Source organism: Colletotrichum chrysophilum, assembly GCF_026319265.1.
Source record: "Colletotrichum chrysophilum strain AFK26 chromosome Unknown scaffold_39, whole genome shotgun sequence".
Classification (NCBI taxonomy): Eukaryota; Fungi; Ascomycota; class Sordariomycetes; order Glomerellales; family Glomerellaceae; genus Colletotrichum; species Colletotrichum chrysophilum.
This window is the reverse complement of record NW_026517326.1, coordinates 340,526-354,878: the sequence shown is the minus strand read 5'-3', so window position 1 is coordinate 354,878 and position 14,353 is coordinate 340,526. Positions and strand designations below refer to the sequence as shown.

Genomic DNA, 14,353 nt, shown 5'->3' with positions numbered 1-14,353 from the left:
CCTCGGTTCCAGAAGTCCGTCGGCCTGGGATTTCGGGGCCAGCTGGGATGACGGGACGATGATGGTGAGGTTTGATAGGATCCCCTAAAGGCCCGAGCAGCGCAGCTGGACAAGCTGGACTACTGCTCGATATTCCAGGCGCAATTCGAATTTCCGGCCAGAACCAAAGGCCCAGAGCCCGCGGAACGAGCATGAGAATGAGATGATGGGGACAAACGAATCGAACGAGCATCATCACCCCGACAGCCTTATATCATCATGGAATAGTGAGACGGCGGGTGCATTCCGTACCTGACGATCTGGCCAGCGTAAGACCTGGTCTTGGGGTCTCAGCTCAAGTCTCACAACGGGGATACTCGTCGTGAGACATTATTGAGAACGCCAGCTGAATTACGGATACCGTTTAAGCAGACGAAATAAAAAAAACTGAAATTTCATCTGCCCTTACAGAATTTTTCAATGAGACGAGAAAAAAAAAAGGTTTCGCCGTCCATCCCGTCCGCACGTTCAGCGGTATCCGTGGCTTGCAGTCGGTGATAGGTCGGGAGCACCCAGTTTCAGGCGCCTGAGCCCACAGCCAATAGAAAACGGAGTGAGGTGACGTAACGCCTCTGATTGGCAGAGATGCACGCGTTTGTTGTTTTTTCTGGACGCGTCTTGGACGCGCCAACGACATTCCATGACCTCTTGCTTCAGTCTTTGACCCAATCAATCCCGGCAGCAGCGCATGAGAGGCCAGGACAGAGGCCCCAAACGAGGACGCCACACATGAAAGAGAGCGAACGACATGTGCGTTGGAGAGCGAGAGACGGCAAAAATTAACGTCGTCGCAGAGCGAGACAGAAAACGGCACACTCCCACACTTTGAATTGCATGCTCTCCACCTTTCCGATAGGAAGCTCGTTTTCGCGGCTGCAGATCAGTCAAATTGATGGCCAGACGGGCGCTTAGCCCGTACGACCACTTTCATGCCATGACTGGATAGCCGAATTAGCTCTTTGAACCATTGCCAGAGGAAGCAAAGGCGAGCATATGGTGTCTCTTGCTTGGGGAGGCTTGCGCTATTACCAGCTGGGCTCAAGTCACTCGTCGTTCTTTGACGTCTGGTGGTTTCGAGACGGTCCGCGACGAACGGCCGCCACTCACCACACGAATACAGGTGCTGCTAGCCCCAGCAGACTCCAGCAGCATTCGGCACCTATCTCAGACCCGGAGCGAGGTCAATTGGCAGGGTGGAAGCAATATCACAGTTTTACACCATTGCCCACACCATCCACTCTGCTGGCTCGAGTATTTCCCCGCCCGGTCCTTGCATGCAGCAGCGCCATTCACGGCCTGTCAAGCTGCATCACGACTCCAGCTTTTTTTTTCTCCAGCGTCCATCCCGGAACGGCGCAGAGGGGCATCCGCCAGAACCAGCAGCGTTTGGAAACACTCCGTGGACGGCACGAAACGAAAGTCTGAGGTGGGCAAAAAACCTACTGATTGAAAGATTGAAAGGCGGGTCTGTGGACGGAGTCTCGCATGAACTGCAAAACCTGCTTGCATATGTGCAATGCATAGCCTTCCCGTCTTGTCCACGTCGTCAACTCGTCCATTCACATTTCGTACAATCGTCGTCACCTGGGGCTCCTCTCTCTCCAAGTCTCTGCCGGACGTAACCCGCGCGCACACCCCTCCCAACGGGGAGCCTGAAGTCTGACAAGCCTGAACCTGGGAGGAGCCCTGTTGGGGACAGCTGGGAATCTCTTCTTCTCTGTCAGCACCACCAGACTCCAGTGACCACCGCGCTCGACCTGAACTGGAGCCGGACGGCGTTGGAAGCGTGCTGCAAGAGACCGCACCGCCGCCTGCGACAACCACGATCGCGACCGCGAAGCCATTCGCGACGGTCAAGCAAACGCAGGGACAAACGCTCTGCCTCGACGCCATCTGACAGTTTACGGTCAGAGCCAGAGCCATAGCCAGAGCCAGAGGCGAGAAGAGCACCGACCCCGACACCGTTCGCTCGCTGCTGGCCGTTCGCAGCATCTCAGACTCTTCCCGGAGAGTCGGCGTGTTCCAGCAAACGGTCGCCATCCATCGCGGCGCATCGCATTGCATCGCTTCTTCTGACTCTCGACTGACGAGACTGGAGTGAATGTGCGAGCGAGCGAGGAACACTGGGATAGAGAACGCACCCCGGTCGATATCAAGCTGCACTTTCACGCTCGCTCACCACACACCATCCACCCTCACCCTCCCTGCATCCGCATCCCGGTTCAGTCTGCACTTTACACCACACACCCTTGCTGCCACCTTCGGCGTACCCTAGCTTGGTCGGTCGTGTCACAGCCCACGCTCCTCTCGTCCAATCGCCCATTCCTCCCGTGCTCCAGAGTGCTCCACCCGGACATCTCTGGGCGTGCTGAGCTGGCCGTCCTCCTCTTTCTTCGACAAGTCAAGTACAACCCGGGCCTCTCCACTCCTACCTTTCCTTCCTGAGTACCTAGCCTTCTAAGTACCTTATCCTCCCACTGCCGCCGCGACCCTCCCACACCACCACCACCAACACCACCACCTTCGCTCATACACTAACCACGCTTAACACTTGCCTCTCTTGCCTTGGAAGTACTTCTCCTCACTGCCCGCTGTGCCGCTGCCTCTGCCGCCGCCGCCTATTACATCTTGCCTACCCTCCTCTCCCTCGCATGCTATCGTGCCTGATATCCCCTCTTTTCTTTTCAACCTTTTGCAGCCACAAGAGTCTCTGTCGCACTCACACGCATTCGCAAACGACAACACCAATACCATCACCACCACTCACACTCACACACTCACCGCACCTCATCGTCCGCCTTCCGGAAATCAACACACATCACCACCGCTCATCAGATATCGCATCTTCAGTCTATCGATCCGTCGGTCAAGATCGCGAGTCGTTGCTTCGCTGTACAATTTGACCGCCAAAAGCCCCCCTTGCATTCACGACCCACAAGTCATTTCCAGAGTCTAGACCCGACCAAGGTGAGCCATGAGTCTCCTCTCTCTTTCTCCTCCCTTCAATCATGCGAAACCCCGTTCGGGTCAAGAACCTTGGAAGCCTGCCCTGTCAGCCCGGGAGATTCACGACCGCACACCGCGACTACTTATCTAACCTGATGCCTTGCGGCGCGCTGACATGCCCTCCCACTTTCAGCCCACTACCCGTACCCAAACCCAGCACTTCACCCAGGTTGGAGACATCGACCACGTCTAGTAATCGGCCGACATGGCCAAACCCACACGCTACGCCGGCTCTCACGAGCCCTTGCAAATCTTCCAAGACGACTTCTTCGAGAACTCGACAGCAATGATCAACCACGCACCCATGCCCGCCGCATCGAAGCCCCCGAGAAGACCGCTCGGCGCCGCAAGCAACAACAACGTAATCCTCAACCCGCCAGCACTCGCTTCCGACAGACACTCACCTCTGAAGGCATCGTCAGGCAACCAAAAATCTCCTCTCGCCCCGTTGAAGTCTCAAGGCAACAGACTCAACATGGTTCCCATGGCGCCACCCTCCGCAAGGACACCAAACACCGATTCGCTTCACAAGAAGCCCTACCTCTCCAAGTTTAAGACCGTCGCGCAAAAGCCACCCGTAGTAGATCTCGCCGCTGGGTTCGGCAAGGAAAACGTCCACCCTCAGCTATATCCCGCGCCGCCAACAATCAACTTTGACCAGTTCTACATGCACAAGGCACCCGGCAAGCGCACGCTCATGGAGGCCGCGCCTATCAAGGAATCAAGACCGCTCAAGAAGGTCAAGGCCGACGAGTCCGGTCTGCCACCACACGACTCCTTTCCTCCGATCCTTGACGACGGGACGAAACCGGGCCACAGCTACGCGACTCTGATCGGCATGGCCATTCTCCGGTCTCCTCAAAGGCGTCTGACCCTCGCCCAGATTTACAAGTGGATTTCCGACACGTACTCGTTCTACAAGGCGGAGGAATCGGGATGGCAGAACAGCATTCGACACAACCTCAGTCTTCACAAAGCCTTCATTAAGGTGGAGCGGCCGAAGGACGACCCAGGAAAAGGCAACTACTGGACCATCCAGGAGGGCATGGAGCAGCAGTTCATGAAGGATAAGCCGGCGAGGAAGACCGCGACCACCGCCGAGAACGTCCCCGTCATGTCGACCCGAATGGAGCCCTCAAGACCGGTCAACGTCCCTATCCAGGAGCCGACTCTGCCGCCTCCGGCACCCATTAACCACGCGACGCTGCCGCCTCTGCCCACGTCTCAGGCTACCGTGGCCGTCGAATTCTCATCCGACGCGACCATTCCCGTTTCCGACTCGGCCGCACCCGAGGATGGACATGACAAGGGCCTGGATCAGGACTGCTCTCCCCTGCCGCCCACGATGCACTCTTCACCGCCGATTCCGCGGCACATGGAGCCCCGCAGCCGCACGCCTCCGCCGCCCGGCCGCGGCCCATTCTCCTCCATTACCAAGTCCCACAAGAGGAAGTTTGCCTCCATGGACGACAGCGGCTACATCTCATCGCTCGAGTCTTCGGCGCTGCGGCAGCCCAAGACCGGCATCCTCACTTCGGAGGCTGACCGCCCTCGCAAGCGCAGCCGTGCCGGCAGGGCCGAGGACGAGATCGCTCGCTTGCGCGCTTCTTCTTACGACAGCCCTAGCAAGGGTCGGTCGTACAACGCGTTCGCCCCACCGTCCTCGTCGCCTCTCCGCCAGCAGGGACAGATGCTGCCACCTCTGACTCCGGCCATGAAGTTGAAGCCGCCCACCAAGGCACCGCCGTCTGCATCGCCCAACACGAACCTCCGTCTTCACCGCGACCATGTCCGCCAGATGCTCCAGTCTCCACTCCGCAAGATGGACGGCAATGCGCCTTGGAGCCCCGCCTTCAACCTGGATGAGAACATCTACAACTACAACCTGATGGCTGCCGGTGATTTCGACATCTTCCAGGACATGGACAACGACTTCTTCGACGGCCTCCCTCAGGAGTCGCCATCAAAGAAGTCGGTGAAGCGCCCGCGTATTGAGCGCACCAACTCTGCCAGCGCTCTGGCCGAGGCCACAGACTCCAACAAGTCGGTCATCTCCACCCCCTTCCTGAAGGCCCCCGCGCAGAACTCTGCAATGTGGGAAACCCCCAGCAAGGTGTTTGATGGGCTCTCATCTCCCATCAAGGGCGGCGACAGCGCCTCCCAGTGGAGATTCCCCTCACCGACAAAGATTTCCTCGTCCTTCTACGAGGTTGCGGCCGAGGGCGACTGGCCCTCTTTCACATTCGACACCGCCGACTTCATGGACGACCCCAACGAGTACTCGGGGCTCGACATTCTGCAGGGCTTTGAGAAGATTGGCTCGGGCTCCCAGCCCAAGCAGTCAGGCTCCAAGCCCAGCAAGCCTGCTTTTGGACGAAGCTACACCACGCAATTCTAATCTCTCCCATGAGGCTTCTTTGTCTCATTGATACTGAGACATGACGACCGTTACGATGTATGAACATACTTATTGGCATAACGTCCGATGCTCAGGCGTTCGACTGTTTCGACCACACGATAATGGAGCGGGAAAACCAGGGCTGGATTGACTTTAAAGACTAATGTCTGATACGGGCTCCGCGGCTTATTTTTCTTGTCCATGATTGTTGCTTTATGATAATGACGAAGCAGCGGCACATACTGCCTTATTGGGGACATGATTCTGGTAGGAACATTTGGGTGTGTTTTTTTCTCTCAAGGCCCCCGGTCTTGATTTGCGCGGTGGACAGGATCAAGCAAAGGCTACACTATGGATTGGCGGGAACTGCTTTTTGGCCGAATGGCTTTTTGTGTGTTTTTTGTTGTACGAAAAATGTTCGTTTGGATGCGTTGCAGATTAGCTCCCTCCACACGGAGGACAGTTAGTGTCAAATGCTAGTATGAGCCATCATCACATTCTTTGAGTCGGTCAGATGACTGCAGTAAATTGTTCGATTTGCTCTCTCGTGTCCGCCCTCGTCCGGACTGTGACTGCTGGTTTGGATGAAAAGGTACCTCCTGGCCGCTCTCTCGCATGCTCTTGGCCTATACCCTTTCGGAATATGTTAAACAGTGAATTCATGCGCGATTTTTGAACGAAAGGTAACTCAGAAACGGGTATCATATTGATTTGCTCTAGTTCAAAATCCGACAAGTCTATGCCCACAGCCCATATAATTCCTAACGCCGCCTTGATTACATGCTTCCTCGTATACTCGCTTCCGTTGATTCCGTAAAGCAACTGCTGTCGCTTAAGCCCGTTAATCACACTCCCAATCGTCCCTTGATATCATGATACGTGTCAATATATACCCATTCTCGTGGCCCAGCCCCCTTCCTTCTGGTTGATGTTGATCTGATACGGGAACGGGTTCGAGCCCTGCGTCGTTATGGGGGGGATGTGATCCTTGTGGGCGTTTACAAAGGTGATGACCTTCATAACCGTCGTCATGAGCGTCTGTTCCATGGCCTTGCGGACCTTAGCCCTCTCTGTAGCAACATTGTCAGCTTCCTACATCCCCAATTTTCCACGCTCATCTCTCCCAAGACAACACGTACCGGTCTCTGTTCGAGGCTCTGCGACGGTGACCTTTAAGGTCCAAAGCTCCCAGCACACCTCCTCGTCGCCGCGCATGAGCCAAGCCTTGCGGCGCTTCTTCTCGAAGAACTGCACGTTGAGCTGGCCGCGTCCGCCGCTGCCGCCGCTGGCCGTGTTGGTGGAGGAGCGCTCGGCGTCGAGCTGGCGGACGAGGGCGGTGGCGCGCTGCTCGATCATGGTCTCGAGCTCGACGTCGTCGACGTAGGGGAGGGTCAGGTCGAGGACCTCGCGGGTGTAGGGGACGACGGCGGGGAAGAAGCGGTGGAAGAAGATTGTGTGGAGGATTCCTGCCGTTTGAGAAGGTTAGTTCTTGTCCCCCATCCTTACTGCATGCCGCTCATGGGTTTTTGGTGGGTGAGAGGGTGTCGCGCCCGTGGCGCAAAGGCGATGTGTTCTCGTCGTGTCGTTGAGGTATATGACGTCTGGCGGGGCGGGAAACCGGGGCCATGGGAATGAGGGAAGACGGTACCTTTGACGACGTCCCGGACGGATGCTGGGTCCGCAAAGGCGTCGAGGATAAACTCTGGGGGATTCGTCTGCTGCATCGTGTGCGGGGAGGTAGTTATGCTCGATATTTGTTGCGTCCGTCGTAGGCTGAGGGTTCGGTGACGATACTGCTTCAAGGGGCGATGATAACGTTCTGAGGATGGACTTACTGAAAGTCCCCCTTCGGATGTCAGAAGATGGACCTCTGTGTTGGGTGCTGAGGGGCAGACTGATGTGCCGCAGCCCGCCGCCGCAGCCTGCCCCGATAAGGGGGGGGGGGACCTGATGAGGGGGGCAGTTGGCGCTAGATGGCAGGGATGCGTTTACCCCGAACTCTTGAGTGCCCAAAGGCTCCCGGTCATGGGTCCCGGGGAGAAAGGCGGCTGCAGCACATGTACTCAGTACGTACACTGATAGAGCGGGCAGGTTACCTACCTATTGTAACGCCGTAAGGTACCGTCAGGTCAGTAACGGAGGTATCGCTTCAGGGTGTCCGCTCCAGCCACAGGGCAGCGCCTGCCACGGGCCAGTCATGGAGCGTGATGCGTGTTCAACCGTCAACGTGTGCCGTGGTCTCTATCGCGTGGGTGTGGCTGGGCCGAGGTAATCACGGTCCACCACGACACTTTGGGAGAGCTACCTTGCCCTCTGTCTCTCTGCTTAATTGCCCCCCCAAAAGTCATTACGTTTGCCGACCAGCCTTCCTGGAGATCCAGACATTGCTCCCTCTCAGATGCCAATTTCGTGGGGATTAGCGAACCCCGGTTTTCTCTTCTTTCTTCATATGATTCTGCCCCCTGGGTTCGGAGAGTTTTGCTTTGGATTTTAATTCACACCACTGGTCTTTGGGGGTGTTACTGCATTCTCAATTGCGGTCAGGCCCTCCACAGAGCTCTGTGCCTCATTTGGTCTACTAGTATTCAACGGAAAGCTTCGAGAACAAGAGTGGAAGCGCCAACACCATGTTTGACGCAACCCGGCGATGGTTCCGCCGGAATAGAACGCCTCTCGCCATCGGCGTAGGAGTCGTCGGTGCAGGATACGTCGTGACGAATTATGTCCTGGGCAAGATCAATGATGCGCGGGAGCGCATGAGCAGCGACCGCATCGCGAAGGAGAAGTGAGTGAGCTCTCATCCCCATCCCACCCGCGACCGGCAACCCCCAAAAAGAAGACATCAAGAACTGACAACGGCTTCCTCAAACAGCCTCCGCCGCCGATTCGAGCAGAACCAGGAAGACTGCACCTTCACGGTCCTAGCGCTCCTCCCCTCCGCGACGACCAGCATCCTCGAGGCTATGAACACGGAGAAGATCACGTACGAGATCCAGAAGATGAAGGGCCAGACCAAGAGCGTCAAGAGTGGCAGCGGCGAGAGCGTGAGCCCACCGAGCATTGCGGACACCACAATGACCGCCGACGACGATGGCCGCAGCGTGGTCAGCAGCGGCGTGCAGAGCGAGAGCGGGCTGCACGCGAGCCAGATGACGGTGCCCAGCGCGGCCGCAACATCCGGGGAGGGCACAGCTGCGCAAGACGGAGGGGCCGCGGGTGCGGCGGCGGCGCAGAAGGCCAGGAAGACCAAGAGGCAGTTGTGGGATGACTTGACGATTAGCTGTAAGTGGATCGACACCGATCAGAGTGATAAGGGCGCCTCTTTTGCTGACGTGGGGGCCGGGCAGCAATCACGAGAGCGTTCACATTGCTGTACACGCTTGCGCTTTTGACAATGCTGACGAGGGTCCAACTGAATCTTCTCGGTCGACGCAGCTACTTGTCGAGCGTCATTTCCCTCGCGACAGGTGCCGCGCAGGCGACGATCAGCCTCGAGAACAACGACGACGACGGCCTTGAGCCTTACGGCAACGACTTTGAAACCAACCGCCGATATCTGACATTTAGCTGGTGGCTTCTGAATGAGGGATGGAAGGAGATTGGCCAGCGTGTCGAGGCTGCCGTCCGCCAAGTCTTTGGCCACCTCAGCCCGCGCGACCTGCTCAGCTTTGAGCAGTTCTCCGAGCTCACCCTCGCGGTGCGCAAGAATGTTGAGGGTGCGACGCCCGAGGAGCGTCGCAAGGCCAAGTGGCTTCCATGCCTGCTGCCGCCGCGCAACAAGGAAGACCATGTCCTCCGTGAGTCTGGCATCCTGGAAGAGAGCACCGTCATGCTTTCCGAAAGCACGACGTCCCAGTCCCCCGCGTCGTCGCCCGCGGTCAGGAGGCTTCTCGATGAGACCTCGGACCTGATTGAGTCACCCTCTTTCACACACGTACTCACCCTTCTGCTCGACGCGGGCTTCTCCACATTGGTGGACAAGAAGCTCGCCTCGGCGGCCTTTGACAAGCCGGACCTCGCGCAGTCGGAGCCCCGCACTTCGCAGGTCGTGCTGCTGCCCAAGATCCTCTCGGTGCTCACCAGGCAGGCGCACGTGATTGGCAACGGCATGCCGAACGAGTATCTCCAGGAGATGGAGCAGGTGCGCGACCTGGAGGGCTTCGCGGCGGTGGTGTACTCCAGCAACTGGGAGAACGAGATCCAGCAGGAGGAGGGGGGCATCATGGCCAGCGCCGTGGATGTCAGAGCGAGCGAGGTGCCGTCGAGGCCCAGCCAAGCGACGACCAACATCCCGAGCCAGCAGACGCAGGCGACGACACAGGGGACCGGCGAGGAAAGCGTTGTGGTCGTCGACCCAGCGACAAGTTTCGAGAGCGCGTGGGGTAGGGCGGTGGACCAGAAGTGAGATGACGGCAAGGAGCCATTGGGGTTGCCATGCTGCTAAGGATATGACCTTTTTTTTAATGAGAATCATGGGATTGGAAGGATGGCGAGGCGAGGGTGATTTGAACGGGAATTATAGGTATCATTGTATAATCTATGGGCGAGAGATAGATGGACATCTCGATCTGTACCAACAGCGCGGGCCGGCCTGAAAAGAGACGGCGGCTCCGTTCCTTTTCTCTTCTCTTTTGGTATCCTCCTGACCCCGTCGCACATCCGGTCTCTATGGTTCGCCTCTATCGTGGGGTTTGGTGATATGTTCGCTGCTCTCCTGGTCGCGCCGTGGCCGAGCCCTGATCGTAACAGAAGACCTCCTTAGGGGGAGGACTCTGATGGTTGTCCCGCTGGACAAAGCTTCCATACGTGTCTTTGGTTTTGTAATTTCACTATGCTTTCAGTCGATGCGCTCACATCAGACCCCTGATGAACTGATCCAAGCCCAGCTCGAACAGCTCATTCTTGACGCCCTCTCCGCCCTTGTGCTCGGCCGGCGCTAGAGGATTCTTGACGACTGCAGAGACGGCTAGTCAGCATCGTGTGTTTCGTTTCCCGGTTTGCCACGGATGCAGTCTTACCATATTCAACCCATAAGTTGATGTAAATCTGGTGCAGGACGTTGCGCATGCTCAGCGTCGCCGTGTCGGTGAGCATGACGAAGCGCAGGTTGGAGGGCGTCTCGTAGTAGTGCAGCTTGTAGCCGGAGGTGCGGTAGCTGATGAAGGCGTCGTCGTCGCCGCCGAGCTTGCGGACCATGTTGCGCAGCGAGAAGACGGTGCCGAAGATGAGCTTCGCGTCGTCCTTGGCGGAGTTTGTGTGGGCGCGGCGGAGCTGCTGCGAGGGGGCGGCAGCGGCGGCGCCGGGGCCGGCGGAGCTCGAGGGCGGTGGTAGTGAGGCCGGACGGTTGGCGGGGAGCCATGTCTTGCTGTAGATGCATTCCGTGTGCCGGTCGAAGATGTAGAAGGAGTAGACGACCATGATGGGCGATTCGACGTGGAGTGTGGTGGTGGTGGTGTCGTCGGTGAGGTGCGGCGTGCGGCGTGCGGGATCAAGGTCCCATTCCGTTTGGGGAGGTCGCGCAACGCAAGTCGAAGCTTCGTGGTCTGGAATTGGGCTGAAGGATTGTCGCTTCGATGTCGCTGGCGAGCTGTGGGAGCTCTTGTCGTGTGCGCGCAGGGTATCGCAGGCCCAAGATGATGTCGCTGGGAAACGGTCGTCGGGAGCCTGGCGAATGAGCAAACGCTCAGTGGCACCCCCCAGGCTAAGGTACGTCTCTGGCCGAGCCTCGGTGGCCTACCTAGGAATGCGCAATGAGACCCTGGAGCCTGTCCGATTAGGTGTGTGCAGGGGCAGCCCGTGGCGGGGCACTCTCAGTGGGGAGTGAAATGCTCTCTTCCTCCCAGCCCCGGACGAGATCCATTGTGTCCTGACGGCGCCTCTTTTGTGGTTTCTGCTTGCTGCAAAAAGGAGGGGTTCGCAGTCTTGCGCTGGCCCTACGAGGAAGCCACTAAGCCTGGGCAAGCCCACCTCTTTGGGGGCTGTTGTAACGCGCCCAATGGCATCAAGCTCTGGGTCTGAAGATGCTCGAAAGCCTTACGCGGTCCATGGGATCGCCGATGGATAAACGGCAGCGAAATGGATGCTCGAAGCCTTGGGAACCGGGGATTTGGACCGGGCCTGACGTGGGGGCTGGACCGACACAGCTGAACATGACGCCGGGCTGGGAAGTGTTTTTCTCCCCCCCTCTCAGCGTCGTTTCCCACCTGCGGTGTTCCTCTTTTTTTTTAAGCTTGAGTCGTCGCTCTCCCAAACTTCCAGCCCTTGCTTCTGCTGGTTTATCTTGGTCGCTTTCGGTTTTCCCACCCACCTTGGTCTACGTCGGGTCAGGTTCGGTCGCAACAAGGCTTGAGCACACACATTAGGTAGCCGGCGTAGCTCAGCTGAGCTCTCTCTCCCCCACCTGGTGCTCTCCAACTCGAATTCCGTCATTCCCCCAAAACCGTCAGCTCGCCTTTTCCTCTCTTTTCCATCGTTCCAGCTTTGCACGACACACACAGCCTGGCGCTGGAGGCGACAATGTCTAAACCCGGCGAACTCCAGAGCCCGCCAGCAACGGCCATGGCTTCCGCAACCCTCGCGACCACCGGCGGCATCACTTCGCCCACCATTACCGTGGAAGAGGGCGGCGCGGAACCTCGTCCGCCACTCGCTAACCACATGTGCGTCTGCGCCGGTCCTTGTTGAGCCTCCCTCCCTCCTCCCTTCCCTCTCTCGCTGCGTTGCGCGCGCTGCAACTTGCACTGCCTCCCCCGCGCTCCACAAGCACGCAGCTCTAACCTCGTCCCGTGTTGCCGAGCAGATCCGATTCGGCCGCCCAGCCAACAAAGTTCCAGAGTCCCTTGCGACATCACCGTCGAACGCCGTCGGCTCATCGCGAAGTCAAGGTGCGTCAGCTCAGCGTTGTTAAACTTTGGCCCCGCCGCGCTCCCAAGTTGGTGGGGGCGGGGTAGCTGCCCTGTCTGTCATCAGCGACCAGGGACTCACAAGCAGCAGGAAACCCTCGATGCTGTGACTGAATATGGCAGCGAGGGCCAGGACGGACGGAGCAACCACCGTATTAACCAGTACATAATCAAAGAGGAGATTGGTCGAGGTTCGTATGGAGCAGTGCACCTCGCGACAGACCAGTTTGGGACCGGATATGTAAGATGGGCTCGCTCCGTCATCTGCCCAGAGCCAAGCTCACACCTCGTAGGCCGTCAAAGAGTTCTCCAAGGTCCGTCTTCGCAAACGAGCCCAGTCCAGCATTCTCCGCCAAGGAGCTCGTCGACCCCAGCGATTCGCCCACCGTGTAAGTCTCAATGCGCCGCTGTCGCCACACTTTGGCGACTTTGGCGGAGACAACCCAAGCCCCAGTGCCAGCGATGCCTTATTCTTCATCAGGCAAGAGATTGCCATCATGAAGAAGCTCAATCATCCGAACTTGGTCCAACTCATAGAAGTGTTGGACGACCCAGAGGAGGATTCCCTGTACATGGTCCTTGAGATGTGCAAGAAGGGTGTAGTCATGAAAGTCGGACTCGGTGAGACGGCCACACCGTACCCCGAAGACTCGTGTCGTTATTGGTTCAGGGACTTGATATTAGGCATCGAGTATTGTAAGTGATCTAGTTTTTGCACCGCCGGCAGGGCTAATGCGCAGTAGTGCACGAACAAGGCGTCATTCATCGCGACATCAAGCCTGACAACCTTCTGCTGACTGAGGACGACGTCCTCAAGATTGTCGATTTCGGCGTCTCAGAGATGTTCGAGAAGCCTGGCGACGGCATGATGACTGCCAAGTCCGCGGGCTCCCCGGCCTTCTTGGCTCCTGAGCTTTGCGTAGTCAGGCACGGCGATGTGGACGGCAAAGCTGCTGATATCTGGTCCATGGGCGTTTCACTGTACTGCCTGCGATACGGCAAGATCCCCTTCGAGCACGATGGCGTACTGGAAATGTACGAAGCCATCAAGACGGAGTCTACTCGTCTGCCCGAGGACGAGGATCCCGACTTTGTGGATCTCATGAATAGAATTCTGGAAAAGGACCCGAAGAAGCGCATCCCGATGGCGGAGCTGAGAGTACGTGCTGTCCGTCTACTACGTTCGCCGCCGCCGAGATTGCTGACAAGATTCAGGAGCATGCCTGGGTCACAAAGGGAGGGACAGATTTGTTGCTTTCCAAAGAAGACAACTGTGCGGCCCTCATTGAGCTCCCGAACGAGCTCGAGTTGAACCGTGCTTTTACGCGGAAGATGAACCATCTTCTCTGCGTGGTGAGTAGTAATTGGCATTGTCTCAGAACGTCTCTAACCTTAGTGTAGATGAAAGCGATCCACAAGTTCAAGACCATCCTCATGAGGCGCAGGCAGAGTCGCAACTCTACGCTCTCGCCACGCGGTGATGGCGGTAATGAGTTGATCGACCAGGACAGGGACAGGGCTCGCGCAGAAGAGATTGAGGCTCTCATCGCGAAGCGCCAGGAGTTCATGAAGAAGCAGGGAGGCAGCAGCGGTGCGACGGACAAGAGCGACGCGACCGAAAAGGCGGAGAACGAGCCGCTGATCCTTGGTATCGGGATCGGTGCTCGAGACGAGTTCGACAAGAACGAGCCGTCGGCGGGTGCTGTGGCTGAATCTCCGACCAACGTCGACTTTAACATTTACGACAAGGCATACGAGGCCGAGGTGGAGCGCATCATGTCCAAGCCCAAGAGGCAAACGACAATGTACCTGACGCGGTTCGTCAAGGACCGCGAGCAGTTCAAGGAGGTCGCCAACGTGGTCGAAGGGACGTCCGCGGCCGTTACACCAGCAGGAACGCCGAGATTTGATACCCACCAGGCGGCAGCGAAGGGCCGGTTCGCGGACTTGGTGTCCAGTATGACGGGCAAGGGCAAAGACGCAGAGGGCGAAGAACAATGAGAAAGGA

The 14,353-nt window shown here is 57.7% G+C and overlaps 5 protein-coding genes across 5 annotated transcripts; 3 read left to right on the top strand and 2 right to left on the bottom strand.

Moving 5' to 3' along the window:
* Window positions 1–3,250: 3,250 nt before the first annotated feature.
* Window positions 3,251–5,443, top strand: COL26b_005732 (uncharacterized protein; the record flags this gene model as incomplete). The annotated part of the gene is made up of 1 exon (XM_053178571.1): window positions 3,251–5,443. The coding sequence occupies one exon, from the start codon at window positions 3,251–3,253 to the stop codon at window positions 5,441–5,443; it is 2,193 nt and encodes a 730-aa protein (XP_053037582.1).
* Window positions 5,444–6,325: 882 nt separating this feature from the next.
* Window positions 6,326–7,167, bottom strand: COL26b_005731 (uncharacterized protein; the record flags this gene model as incomplete). The annotated part of the gene is made up of 3 exons (XM_053178570.1): window positions 6,326–6,513; window positions 6,583–6,909; window positions 7,092–7,167. 3 exons carry the CDS (start codon window positions 7,165–7,167, stop codon window positions 6,326–6,328), a joined length of 591 nt encoding a protein of 196 aa, XP_053037581.1.
* A 903-nt stretch (window positions 7,168–8,070) lies between these two features.
* Window positions 8,071–9,848, top strand: COL26b_005730 (uncharacterized protein; the record flags this gene model as incomplete). Its single annotated transcript, XM_053178569.1, has 3 exons — window positions 8,071–8,228; window positions 8,316–8,725; window positions 8,791–9,848. 3 exons carry the CDS (start codon window positions 8,071–8,073, stop codon window positions 9,846–9,848), a joined length of 1,626 nt encoding a protein of 541 aa, XP_053037580.1.
* A 445-nt stretch (window positions 9,849–10,293) lies between these two features.
* COL26b_005729 (uncharacterized protein) lies at window positions 10,294–10,861 on the bottom strand (the record flags this gene model as incomplete). The annotated part of the gene is made up of 2 exons (XM_053178568.1): window positions 10,294–10,397; window positions 10,462–10,861. 2 exons carry the CDS (start codon window positions 10,859–10,861, stop codon window positions 10,294–10,296), a joined length of 504 nt encoding a protein of 167 aa, XP_053037579.1.
* Window positions 10,862–12,001: 1,140 nt separating this feature from the next.
* Window positions 12,002–14,346, top strand: COL26b_005728 (uncharacterized protein; the record flags this gene model as incomplete). The annotated part of the gene is made up of 6 exons (XM_053178567.1): window positions 12,002–12,102; window positions 12,469–12,586; window positions 12,639–13,041; window positions 13,086–13,504; window positions 13,561–13,698; window positions 13,747–14,346. The coding sequence occupies 6 exons, from the start codon at window positions 12,002–12,004 to the stop codon at window positions 14,344–14,346; spliced, it is 1,779 nt and encodes a 592-aa protein (XP_053037578.1).
* Window positions 14,347–14,353: the final 7 nt, after the last annotated feature.